At 44.3% G+C, this 13,956-nt stretch overlaps 1 protein-coding gene across 1 annotated transcript in view; it reads right to left on the bottom strand.

The window, feature by feature from the left end:
• Positions 1 to 2,921: 2,921 nt before the first annotated feature.
• The window catches only part of LOC311138951 (mitogen-activated protein kinase kinase kinase 12-like), a gene marked incomplete at both ends in the record, with an annotated part of 64,697 nt that continues 53,662 nt past the window's right edge, over positions 2,922 to 13,956 (bottom strand). The window contains 7 exons of the mRNA XM_084173767.1: positions 2,922 to 3,017; positions 3,764 to 4,061; positions 5,198 to 5,265; positions 6,298 to 6,617; positions 9,941 to 10,131; positions 10,473 to 10,718; positions 11,443 to 11,580. Of these exons, the coding sequence (XP_084029893.1) occupies positions 2,922 to 3,017; positions 3,764 to 4,061; positions 5,198 to 5,265; positions 6,298 to 6,617; positions 9,941 to 10,131; positions 10,473 to 10,718; positions 11,443 to 11,580 (1,357 nt within the window). The remainder of the gene's footprint in view (positions 3,018 to 3,763; positions 4,062 to 5,197; positions 5,266 to 6,297; positions 6,618 to 9,940; positions 10,132 to 10,472; positions 10,719 to 11,442; positions 11,581 to 13,956) is intronic.

Raw genomic sequence — 13,956 nt, 5'->3', positions numbered from 1 at the left:
AACATGGGCCTCTATTGCGTCCCAGTTCTGCCCAAGTGTTCACTTCTGCCTGAGTTTGCACTTGCACACTCCTCCCCATGGATAAAATAAATAATAATTGGACTGGTTGAGGTGCGGTTTCACCGTAGTTCTCACACCAGTCCTTTCCTTTTCAATCCATGAAGGGGAAATGAACAAGTGCACGTTTAGGGTAGGGTGGAGAATCGGGACGCAGCCTCAGTTGACAGGGAACTAACTAGTTGCCAGGGAACTAGTAAGGAACAAACTCGTCTGTTGCTGTTGAGTTGGATAGTTTCCATAGAGAGAGAGAGATAGGTCATTGGTGAGTGGTGGTGATGTCATATAACTAGAATCCCTATAGATTCTGTTTCTATGGGTGATATGTCCCTTTGATCTGAGCCTCATGCTCTGATAGACATCTGCATTTGGACTGAAATCCAATCCAACCCATACATACTATATTACAAGCATGCTTTAGTGATCTATCTGTACACTTCTAGATGCACATGGTCCGTGACTGAGGCTTCGTCCCTAATGGCACCCTATTCCTTAAGAAGTGCACTACTTTTGACCCAGACTGTGGGAAAAGTAGTGCACTATATAGGGATTAGGGTGCCATTTGAGATTTGACCTGAGGTTTTGTTCTCAAAGGTATCCTAGTAGGTGGTATTGCATTTTAATACAGTATAAACACTGCAATACCAAATAAATACAATAGTTAATCTACAAAAACATGTCATGACAGACCCTGAAAGAAAGGGGCTATAGGTTAGTTTTGCTCCATGCTGCAGCCAGGGGAATGATTCTGAGTTAGTGGACATATTGCTTGTTCTTTAGCTATTATTGTTCTGTTCTCCAGCCTGTGTCTTAATGCCAAAGAAATAGAAGTACTAGATTCTATTTCTATGCTTACTAATGCCCTGTCATCGTCATTATGAACAGCATCCGGTACCAGACCAATAGAATATCTATGTTCAGATTCAGTAGGCAAATGTTGAATGTTTCAGAAAGAAATGTCATAAATAGAGCTGACATGATTCCTTTGTTGTCAGAGGCATGTTTGTTCTACATAACATATTTCTATCTGAGCATTCCACAACGTTGTGCCCTGCTCAACGCAACCCAGTTCTGCAACGGAAACAGTTTAACGTTTACTCTAGGAGCCAAACGGAACGAAACGGGGAGGAACCTACCTAAATCTGTCCAATAGAAACTCTTGTTTTCGTTACAAAACGTTTTGCAATAGAATCGGCATTATGAATACACCCCTGTTCTGTGTGGTACAATACAATAGCGCCCTCTAGTGTAAAACATCAGTCAGCACCATTACATGATACAGTGGTAACATTTTAACTCATACAAATTATGTTTCTTCCTTGTATAGTGTGTCAAGAGGTCAGATATTTACATACAGTTAATGTTAACATAAATAAAATACAAATTGTATAAAAAATTAGGACAACAAAATCCCTGATGCAAAACAATAAATAAATACATGAAAATGTAAACAACTGAAAAAGAAGAATGCAGCCATTGATTTTCTCTCATCAATAAATAAATAAAATTACACTCAGTGCATAATGCTTGTGAGGAAACAGGATTTTGGACATAAATAATCACTACAAATCAAATAAACATATAAGTGCAAAAAACAACATTAGGTGCCTCACCGATGATGTTGACATTGACAATTGGAAGGTGTAATGACACTAATATTGTAACATCTGAATGGGAGACATTACATAGATAGATGTTGAAATATAACACAATCAGGAAGTAAGAAACAACGGTTGTGGATAGTGAAGGAATCACTATAACGTGTAGACGTTATATCAGTAGCCTGGTGGTGCAGAGGTCACTGTAGGTGAGGTGAGTTGGAGTGTTTTTGCAAAGCTGGGTTTGGGGAGTGTTAGCATGATCCAATATCAGTTTGTGTGTTACAATGACCACAGGAGTTGGCAAGGAAGCAGAAACAGATCTGGAATTAAGCTAGTCGAGTAGGGCTGGGGAGTGGGGCTTTGGGAATAGGGCTGGGGTAATGGGGCTGGGAGAGTAGGGCTGGGGGAGTGGGAGGGGGGACTGGGGCTGGGGGAGTAGGGCTGGGGGAGTAGGGCTGGGGAATGGGGCTGGGGAGTAGGGCTGGGGCTGGGGGAGTAGGGCTGGGGGAGTGGGAGGGGGGACTGGGGCTGGGGGAGTAGGGCTGGGGCTGGGGGAGTAGGGCTGGTGCTGGGGAGTAGGGCTGGGGAGTAGGGCTGGGGAGTAGGGCTGGGGAATGGGGTTGGGGAGTAGGGCTGGGGAGTAGGGCTGGGGAGTAGGGCTGGGGAATGGGGCTGGGGAGTGGGGCTGGGGAGTAGGGCTGGGGAATGGGGCTGGGGAGTAGGGCTGGGGAATGGGGCTGGGGAGTAGGGCTGGGGAATGGGGCTGGGGAGGAGGGCTGGGGAGTGGGGTTGGGGAGTAGGGCTGGGGAGTAGGGCTGGGGAATGGGGCTGGGGAATGGGGCTGGGGAGTAGGGCTGGGGAATGGGGCTGGGGAGTGGGGCTGGGGAGTAGGGCTGGGGAATGGGGCTGGGGAGTAGGGCTGGGGGAGTAGGGCTGGGGGAGTAGGGCTGGGGAATGGGGCTGGGGAGTAGGGCTGGGGAATGGGGCTGGGGAGTAGGGCTGGGGAGTGGGGCTGGGGAGTAGGGCTGGGGAATGGGGCTGGGGAGTAGGGCTGGGGAGTGGGGCTGGGGAGTAGGGCTGGGGAATGGGGCTGGGGGAGTAGGGCTGGGGAGTGGGGCTGGGGAGTGGGGCTGGGAAGTAGGGCTGGGGAATGGGGCTGGGGGGTGGGGCTGGGGAGTGGGGCTGGGAAGTAGGGCTGGGGAGTGGGGAATGGGGCTGGGGAATGGGGCTGGGGAGTGGGGCTGGGGAGTGGGGCTGGTCTCCTCACCAGTTGGTGCTGGGGGGCCTATGGTGCTGGGGCTCTGTGTAGCCTGAGTGGTCCAGCTCTACACTGTCACAGTCAGAGTCATCATACAGGCCCTGGGTTAGAGGAAGAGAGAGAGAGAGGGAGAGTTAGAGGATGGTAATGGGCATTCCTAGCCATCTCACCTTAATATTAGCCTGGATTCTAGTATGCTTGTGCTATCATTCCACTCATTGGGCTCCCGAGTGGTGCAGCGGTCTAAGGCACTGCATCTCAGTGCTTGAGACGTCACTGCAGACCCCCTGGTTCGATTCCAGGCTGTATCACAACCGGCCGTGATTGGGAGTCCCATAGGGCGGCGCACAATTGGCCCAGCGTCGTCCGGGTTTGGCCGGTGTAGGCCGTCATTGTAAATAAGAATTTGTTCTTAACTGACTTGCCTAGTTAAATGAAGGTAAAATTTAAAAAAAATTGCCACTCCTTGTCACGCACAACATGTTTGACTGGCAAGGTGTGTAACGATAGCACAAACAGACTGGACCCAGGCTACCTGAGTATTACCTGGCTTGTAAATATTCTGTCCCCCTAAAACTGGGCCCTAGTGATCAGGGAAAACGAAGGTCCCTACACTAGAGCGAAATCCAAATGTAACCATATGTTCTGTTATAGGAATGTTGGCCCTATAACAATCAGAGAATGCATTGTAATGGGATTCCTGCTCTCCTCATTTCTCTGTTGCTTATGGCTAAACATAACAGTTCCCATGGTAACCCTACCTCATAGTTCTAGTTGTCATAGTAACCCTACCTCGTAGTTTCAGTTCCAGTCGTATCGTTGTCATAGTAACCTGAGCCCTGCCTACCTCACAGTTCTGCCCCGTGTTGAGCTGGGTCTTGACCTGGCGGATGGCGGCCTCCTTCTCTGATAAACCGTCGGCGGGGTCGAGGGCGGGGTCGGCGGGGATCTCCGACCCCTGGGACAGAAGGTCGTCGCTCTTGTCGTCCAGCCGCTCGTCCGTGTTGGTACTGACCACATCCGGCGTGCCGCTGTGGGAGTGGTCGCTGGTGTTGCCCTCCTCTCCGTCCGACACGGACACGGCAGACAGGTTCTCAGAGCTGAAGGTGGACAGGGACTGGCACTTGGTGATGCTCAACGGTCGACTGCATGGGGAAGAAAAAAGGTACAGGACATAGATGAAATCATTGGGCTCTCACAGACACAAACTCTATTTGGATTATACCAAGACGTTCTTTCTGCTGGACTAGTACTAGTATACAATCATGACTATATACTGTATAATGAATCATGACTATATACTGTATAATGAATCATGACTATATACTGTATAATGAATCATGACCATATACTGTATAATGAATCATGACCATATACTGTATAATGAATCATGACCATATACTGTATAATGAATCATGACTATATACTGTATAATGAATCATGACTATATACTGTATAATGAATCATGACTATATACTGTATAATGAATCATGACCATATACTGTATAATGAATCATGACTATATACTGTATAATGAATCATGACTATATACTGTATAATGAATCATGACTATATACTGTATAATGAATCATGACTATATACTGTATAATGAATCATGACTATATACTCTATAATGAATCATGACTATATACTGTATAATGAATCATGACTATATACTGTATAATGAATCATGACCATATACTGTATAATGAATCATGACCATATACTGTATAATGAATCATGACCATATACTGTATAATGAATCATGACTATATACTGTATAATGAATCATGACCATATACTGTATAATGAATCATGACCATATACTGTATAATGAATCATGACTATATACTGTATAATGAATCATGACCATATACTGTATAATGAATCATGACCATATACTGTATAATGAATCATGACCATATACTGTATAATGAATCATGACTATATACTGTATAATGAATCATGACTATATACTGTATAATGAATCATGACTATATACTGTATAATGAATCATGACCATATACTGTATAATGAATCATGACTATATACTGTATAATGAATCATGACCATATACTGTATAATGAATCATGACTATATACTGTATAATGAATCATGACTATATACTGTATAATGAATCATGACTATATACTGTATAATGAATCATGACTATATACTGTATAATGAATCATGACTATATACTGTATAATGAATCATGACTATATACTGTATAATGAATCATGACAATATACTGTATTATGTATAAGATGTATATTCCTACCGTCTCCGTGGTAACTCCACCTCACTGTCCACCTCTCCCTCCTCCTCCTCGGAGGACACACCACGTCTCTGCAGAAGTAAAGGGAAGATAAGAGGAATCACTACAGTTTTCTAGGCTATTTATTGGGCCTGACTCTAGGTTAGTTAGTAGAACTGGTCAGGAGAATCTCCTAACTCTAGGTTAGTTAGTAGAACTGGTCAGGAGAATCTCCTAACTCCAGGTTAGTTAGTAGAACTGGTCAGGAGAATCTCCTAACTCTAGGTTAGTTAGTAGAACTGGTCAGGAGAATCTCCTAACTCTAGGTTAGTTAGTAGAACTGGTCAGGAGAATCTCCTAACTCCAGGTTAGTTAGTAGAACTGGTCAGGAGAATCTCCTAACTCTATGTTAGTTAGTAGAACTGGTCAGGAGAATCTCCTAACTCTATGTTAGTTAGTAGAACTGGTCAGGAGAATCTCCTAACTCCAGGTTAGTTAGTAGAACTGGTCAGGAGAATCTCCTAACTCTATGTTAGTTAGTAGAACTGGTCAGGAGAATCTCCTAACTCCAGGTTAGTTAGTAGAACTGGTCAGGAGAATCTCCTAACTCCAGGTTAGTTAGTAGAACTGATCAGGAGAATCTCCTATCTCTAGGTTAGTTAGTAGAACTGGTCAGGAGAATCTCCTAACTCCAGGTTAGTTAGTAGAACTGATCAGGAGAATCTCCTAACTCCAGGTTAGTTAGTAGAACTGGTCAGGAGAATCTCCTAACTCCAGGTTAGTTAGTAGAACTGATCAGGAGAATCTCCTATCTCTAGGTTAGTTAGTATAACTGGTCAGGAGAATCTCTTGGTTCTAGGTTAGTTAGTAGAACTAGCCAGGAGAATCTCCTAACTCTAGGTTAGTTAGTAGAACTGGTCAGGAGAATCTCCTAACTCCAAGTTAGTTAGTAGAACTGATCAGGAGAATCTCCTAACTATAGGTTAGTTAGTAGAACTGATCAGGATAATCTCCTAACTCCAGGTTAGTTAGTAGAACTGGTCAGGATAATCTCCTAACTCTAATTTAGTTAGTATAGTAAAGCCACCAGATGCCATCCATCTTGCCCTACTACTGATGACTACCTGTTTGCGTGTGACTTGTTTCCGGTAGAGCAGTGCTGCAGGTGTGAGGTGTTGGCTCCTGGGTGACCTGATGATCCCTGTGCCCTCCTCCTTGTCCTCCCCGTCCTGAAGTAACCTTCCTGGGCCTCCCAGCACCGATCCCCTCCCTGCCGCTGCCCCCCTCCCACAGGGGGAGTCTGGGCTGCTGGAGAACGGGATGGAGACCGCGTCCTCGCTGGGGGTGTTGCTACGCGGTGGGGTCTCTGTTTGGTCATCTGTCCCCACCCCTCCATCCTCCGTCCCTCCTCCTTCTCTTCCTCCTCCATCACCTCCTCCTCCACCTGTAAGTCATTCACCAACCAGCATCAGTTTCCTAGTTTCCTAAATACAGAAGACTATAAACCATAACTGACTATATTTACACTATATTTATTTGCACTATATTAATATGCACTATATTTATTGACACTATATTAATATGCACTATATTTATTGACACTATATTTATTTACACTATATTTATTTGCACTATATTTATTTGCACTATATTAATATGCACTATATTTATTGACACTATATTTATTTACACTATATTAATATGCACTATATTTATTGACACTATATTTATTTACACTATATTAATATGCACTATATTTATTGACACTATATTTATTTACACTATATTTATTTGCACTATATTTATTTGCACTGTAGTTATATGCACAATATTTATTTGCACTACATTTATTTATGTATGTTTGACTCATCATGTCTTGTGATGTACAGTGAGGGAAAAAAGTATTTGATCCCCTGCTGATTTAGTAAATTTGCCCACTGACAAAGAAATGATCAGTCTATAATTTTAATGGTAGGTTTATTTGAACAGTGAGAGACAGAATAACAACAAAAAAATCCAGAAAAACGCATGTCAAAAATGTTATAAATTGATTTGCATTTTAATGAGGGAAATAAGTATTTGACCCCCTCTCAATCAGAAAGATTTCTGGCTGCCAGGTGTCTTTTATACAGGTAACGAGGTGAGATTAGGAGCACACTCTTAAAGGGAGTGCTCCTAATCTCAGTTTGTTACCTGTATAAAAGACACCTGTCCACAGAAGCAATCAATCAGATTCCAAACTCTACACCATGGCCAAGACCAAAGAGCTCTCCAAGGATGTCAGGGACAAGATTGTAGACCTACACAAGGCTGGACTTGGCTACAAGACCATCGCCAAGCAGCTTGGTGAGAAGGTGACAACAGTTGGTGCGATTATTCGCAAATGGAAGAAACACAAAATAACTGTCAATCTCCCTCGGCCTGGGGCTCCATGCAAGATCTCACCTCGTGGTGTTGCAATGATCATGAGAACGGTGAGGAATCAGCCCAGAACTACACGGGAGGATCTTGTCAATGATCTCAAGGCAGCTGGGACCATAGTCACCAAGAAAACTATTGGTAACACACTACGCCGTGAAGGACTGAAATCCTGCAGCGCCCGCAAGGTCCCCCTGCTCAAGAAAGCACATATACAGGCCCGTCTGAACTTTGCCAATGAACATCTGAATGATTCAGAGGAGAACTGGGTGAAAGTGTTGTGGTCAGATGAGACCAAAATCAAGCTCTTTGGCATCAACTCAACTCGCCGTGTTTGGAGGAGGAGGAATGCTGCCTATGATCCCAAGAACACCATCCCCACCGTCAAACATGGAGGTGGAAACATTATGCTTTGGGGGTGTTTTTCAGCTAAGGGGACAGGACAACTTCACCGCATCAAAGGGACGATTGACGGGGCCATGTACCGTCAAATCTTGGGTGAGAACCTCCTTCCCTCAGCCAGGGCATTGAAAATGGGTTGTGGATGGGTATTCCAGCATGACAATGACCCAAAACACACGGCCAAGGAAACAAAGAAGTGGCTCAAGAAGAAGCACATTAAGGTCCTGGAGTGGCCTAGCCAGACTCCAGACCTTAATCCCATAGACAATCTGTGGAGGGAGCTGAAGGTTCGAGTTGCCAAACGTCAGGCTTCAAACCTTAATGACTTGGAGAAGATCTGCAAAGAGGAGTGGGACAAAATCCCTCCTGAGATGTGTGCAAACCTGGTGGCCAACTACAATAAACGTCTGACCTCTGTGATTGCCAACAAGGGTTTTGCCACCAAGTACTAAGTCATGTTTTGCAGAGGGGTCAAATACTTATTTCCCTCATTAAAATGCAAATCAATTTATAACATTTTTGACATGTTTTTCAGGATTTTTTTGTTGTTATTCTGTCTCTCACTGTTCAAATAAACCTACCATTAAAATTATAGACTGATCATGTCTTTGTCAGTGGGCAAACGTACAAAATCAGCAGGGGATCAAATACTTTTTTCCCTCACTGTATGTCCTGTGACTCTCTATATGATACATTATGGGCTGGTTTCCCCGACACAGAAATATCCTAAAATGTAGTCTTTATCTGTGTACGGGAAACCAGCCTTAAATGTATGCCAGGTATCCCTGTATTCAGTGCATTTGGAAAGTATTCAGACCCCTTGACTTTTTTCACATTTTGTTACGTTACAGCCTTATTCTAAAATTGATTAAATTGTTTTTTTTCCCTCGTCAATCTACACACAATACCCCATCATGACAAAGCAAAAACAGGTTTTTAGAAATGTCCCTCGATCCTGACTAGTCTCCACAGTATGATGCTGCAACCACTATGCTTCACCGTAGGGATGGTGCCAGGTTTCCTCCAGACGTGACGCTTGGCATTCAGGCCAAAGAGTTCAATCTTGGTTTCATCAGACCCGAGAATCTTGTTTCTCATGGTCTGAGAGTCTTTAGGTGCCTTTTGGCAAACTCCAAGCGGGCTGTCATGTACTTTTTACTGAGGAGTGGCTTCCGTCTGGCCACTCTACCATAAAGGCCTGATTGGTGGAGTGCTGCAGAGATGGTTGTCCTTCTGGAAGGTTCTCTCATCGCCACAGAGAATCTCTGGAGCTCTGTCAGAGTGACCATCAGGTTCTTGCTCACCTCCCTGACCAAGGCCCTTCTCCCCGATTGCTCAGTTTGGCCTGGCGGCCAGCTCTAGGAAAAGTCTTGGTGGTTCCAAACTTCTTCCATTTAAGTATGATGGAGGCCACTGTGTTCTTGGGGACCTTCAATGCTGCAGAAATGTTTCGGTCCACTTCCCCAGATCTGTGACTCGACACAATCCTGTGTCGGAGCTCTACGGACAATTACTTTGACCTCAAGGCTTGGTTTTTGCTCCGACATGCACTGTCAACTCTGGGACCTTAAATAGACAGGTGTGTGCCTTTCCAAATCATGTCCAATCAATTGAATTTACCACAGGTGGACTCCAATCAAGTTGTAGAAACATCTCAAGGATGAACAATGGAAACGGGATGCACCTGAGCTCAATTTCGAGTCTCAAACCAAAGGGTCTGAATACTTATGTAAATAAGGTATTTCTGTTTTTTATTTTTAATACATTTGCAAAACTTTCTAAAAACCTGTATTGTGTGTAGATTGATGAGGAAAATAATTAATTTAATCATTTTTAGAATAAGGTTGTAACGTAACAAAATGTGGAAAAAGTCAAGGGGTCTGAATACTTTCCGAACGCACTTTATACAAATTTCCCTATCGGACAATATTATCCATTTTAATTCACCTCCTCCCAGGCCTGCCGAGGCGCTCTGGCTGCCCCCTCTCTCCAGACCAGGTCTCTCCAGTCCCCTGCGGCGGTCCTCTGCCTCCATGGTGGTAGAGATGAGGTCTGGGCTGGACGAGGACATCTTCTTCAGCAGCAGGTCATGCTGGAGACCTCTCAGAGCTGCGCTGGGGTCCAGGTGCTGCTTGCTGCTGAGGGGGGAGAATACAACTTTATTGTGGGCTCTGAAGGGCGATTTGGTTGCAGCAAAATTACACTCTGGCTCTATCTCAATTTGTCGTTTTGCGATTCCTCGCATTCTTCTCAATTGTATTGGAGGAGATAGTACAGTAGACGGGCCCTCCCCTTCGACCTTCTTCTCTCATGGGTTTTGAGAAGAAGGCAAGGACAGAGGATGTTAGGAATCCAGGAAGGATTAATTGAGATAGTGACAGACTGGACACAGTGAGAATAAAACATTGATATATATTTCTTATATAAAACAAATTCATCCAACTACACATCCAGTAGGGAGACATGTCAACATAAATACCTGGGTGTGGAGGTGGTGTTGGTCAGAGATGTAGTATTAGCCAGACCCAGTGTGGATGATAACGCAGCCTTCAGCCCAGCCAGGTCTCCACTGCTGCCCTTCCCTGCCTTCCGGTAGCGGGGCTTGGCCCGACGCGACCTCCCCGGGGACGTGGAGCCCTTCTGGGGGCAGGAGGGGATGGTCACCTGGGTCATGGAGGAGTCCAGCTTGGGAAGGATCACCTCTGACTTCAATAGGTCTGGTCTACTGGAACAACACAGTGGAGTCACAGGGAGTACACTGAGCATGGCTCAATAAAGTCAGTCAAGTTGTCTGCCTTACTAGCTCTGACTTTGCTGATAGCTATTTTATTGAAGAAAAATGTACTTACTATGACTAAGATATGTGGTTGTCCCACCTACACTCTTACAAGAAAGGGTTCCAAAGGAGTTCTTCAGCTGTCCCCATAGGAGAACCCATTTTGGTTCCAGGTAGAACCCTTTTTGGTTCCAGGTAGGACTATTTTTTGGTTCCATGTAGAACCCTCTATGGAAAGGGTTCTACATGGAATTCAAAAAGGTTCTACCTGGAACCAAAAAGGATTCTTCAAATGGTTCTCCTATGGGGACATCCGAAGAACCCTTTTAGGTTCTATATATGCTACAATCTTAGAAAAAAAAGGTGCTATCTTAAGATGAATGCACCAACTGTAAGTTGCTCTGGATAAGAGATCTGCTAAATGACTAAAATGTAAAGTCAAGAGAAATGGATGCAGCCGTTCCATTTCCCCTTGTGTCCAAAGAAACTATCAACAGTGAGGACTTTGTACATGCCTATAACAAGTCATACTAGATTATAACTTTATGCCCTGTTAGTGTTACCACAATGTATTTTAGTAATCATAACTATACTGACATGGATTGAACAACAAATCATGACAAATTAGTGAGAAGTGTGAATGTTTCATTGGTTTCTCCCTCCTCAGTCTCACCTCTTGCTGTGCGAGGGAAGTTTCTGAGGTACGTTGCGTTTCTTGATGAGCTTCTCCATGGAGTTGGACGAGCGTTCTTGTCTGGAGCTGTGGTGTTTGATGCATCCTGGGTACTTCTTATCCAGTGACTGCTCCCTCCTGGGTAACACACACACACACACAACATCATTTTGTTAGTTTGTTCGTTAATTAATTTCTAAGCCACAATAAATAAACATATTGTTGTTATTACATATTATATCTGTTATTCCCTCTCATCTATGTGGCAGATGACGATGAGCATTGTATACACAAGTTTCAAGTTTTAATTTCACGTGTGCAAGCACAGTGAAATGGCCTTTCTTGCAAACTCAAAACCCGACAATGCAGTAATCAATATCAATGTAGGACTATAAAAGAACATACGGTAGAAACAAAAACACACCAGATAAAAACATGAGAAAGTAAGAAGCTACACACAGGGTCAGTTCCAGTAGCATATTTACAATGTGCAGGGTCACTGGAGTGATAGAGGTAGGTATATATAGGAGGTAAGGTGACTATATATAGGGTCAGTTCCAATAGCATGTTTACAATGTGCAGGGTTACTGGAGTGATGGAGGTAGGTATATATAGGAGGTAAGGTGACTAGGCATCAGGATGTATGATAAACAGCAGCTTAAATGATGATTGTATGTGTGTATGTAGAGTCAGTATAAATGTGTGTGCATGTTATGTGTGTGTTGGAGTGTCAGTGTGTGTGTGTGTGTGTGTGTGTGAGTGTGTAGGGCCCTGTGAGTGTGCATAGAGACAGTGTAAACATAAAATAAAAGGGTCAACTCAGATAGTCCATGTAGTCATTCTGTTAGCTATTTAGTTAGCTATTTAGTTAGCTATTTAGCAGTCTTATAGCTTGGGGATAGAGGCTGTTCAGTAGCCTGTTGGTGTCAAACGTGATGCACCGGTACCCCTTGCCGTGCTGAAGCAGAGAGAACAGTCTAAGAAGGCTTGGGTGGCTGGAGTCTTTAACGATTTTCCGGGCCTGCCTTTCACATCGCCTGATATAGAGGTGCTGGATGGCAGAGAGCTCGGCCCCAGTGATGTACTGGGCTGTCCGCACCACCCTCTGTAGCACCATGCAATCGAGGGCGGTGCTGTTGCCATACCAAACAGTGATGCAGCAAGTGAAGATCCTCTCAATGGTGCAGCTGTAGAACTTTTTGAGGGGGAAGAGGCGCTGTTGGGCCTTCTTCACGACTACGCGTGTGAGTGGACCATTTTAAGTCCTTTGTGATTTGGACAATGCTGTTCATTTTTATTTATATATATATATATATATATATATATATATATATTTTTTTTTAGGGGGTAGATCAGCTTTAATATTGCAGATAGATTGTAACTTCCATCAATGTAATTGTCTGCATCACTTCCAATCCCCCATAGGTTTTTTCTTCTTTTTGTCTTGCATATATATATATATATACACATACATACATATACGCATATACATACATATACGCATATACATACAATCCTTTAAAAATATATATATTTCCTTTTATTACTTTCCAACCCCACCATTCCTTCCCTAATTGGAGTAAACTAGTGAACAACAATGCTTAGGCCTCTACTTCATGCTTATACATACTATATACATTTTATGGACACAGTCAATCATTATATTTTGTTTGTTTTTACTCCTGACCTTCCTCCGATCGTTTTCATGTTGTCCATCTGGTATGCTTCTATATGCCATATCTTTTTAACTGTGCTCTTTCACAAAAGCTCACAATGCTGTTCATGGACTACAGCTAAGCCTTCAACGCCATTGTCCCCTCCAAGCTCGTCACCAAGCTTAGGACCCTGGGATTGTACACTTCCCTCTGCAACTGGATCCTGGACTTCCTGACGGGCCGCCCCCAGGTGGTGAGGGTAGGCAACATCACCTCCGCCACTCTGACCCTCATCACCGGGGCCCCTCGGGGGTGCGTACTCAGTCCCTTCCTGTACTCCCTGTTCACCCACGATTGTGTGGCCACACAGGACTCCGACACCATCATCAAGTTTGCTGATGACATGATGGTGGTAGGCCCTGATCACTGGTGATGATGAGACAGCCTATAGGGAGGAGGTCAGTGATCTGATCACTGGTGACGATGAGACAGCCTATAGGGAGGAGGTCAGTGACCTGGTGACGATGAGACAGCCTATAGGGAGGAGGTCAGTGACCTGATCACTGGTGACGATGAGACAGCCTATAGGGAGGAGGTCAGTGACCTGATCACTGGTGACGATGAGACAGCCTATAGGGAGGAGGTCAGTGACCTGGTGATGATGAGACAGCCTATAGGGAGGAGGTCAGTGTGGTGCCTGGGACAACAACCTCTCCCTCAACGTCAGTAAAGACCAAGGAGCTGATCGTGGACTACAGGAAACGGGGGGACGAGCACGCCCCCATCCACATCGGCGTGGCTGCAGTGGAGCGGGTCGAGAGCTTTAAGGTGGATATTGTGTGTAAGGAACAATAACTAG

The sequence above is a fragment of the Coregonus lavaretus genome, assembly GCF_964263955.1.
Source record: "Coregonus lavaretus genome assembly, chromosome: 12".
NCBI lineage: Eukaryota > Metazoa > Chordata > Actinopteri > Salmoniformes > Salmonidae > Coregonus > Coregonus lavaretus.
This window is presented reverse-complemented; position numbering and strand designations above follow the sequence as displayed.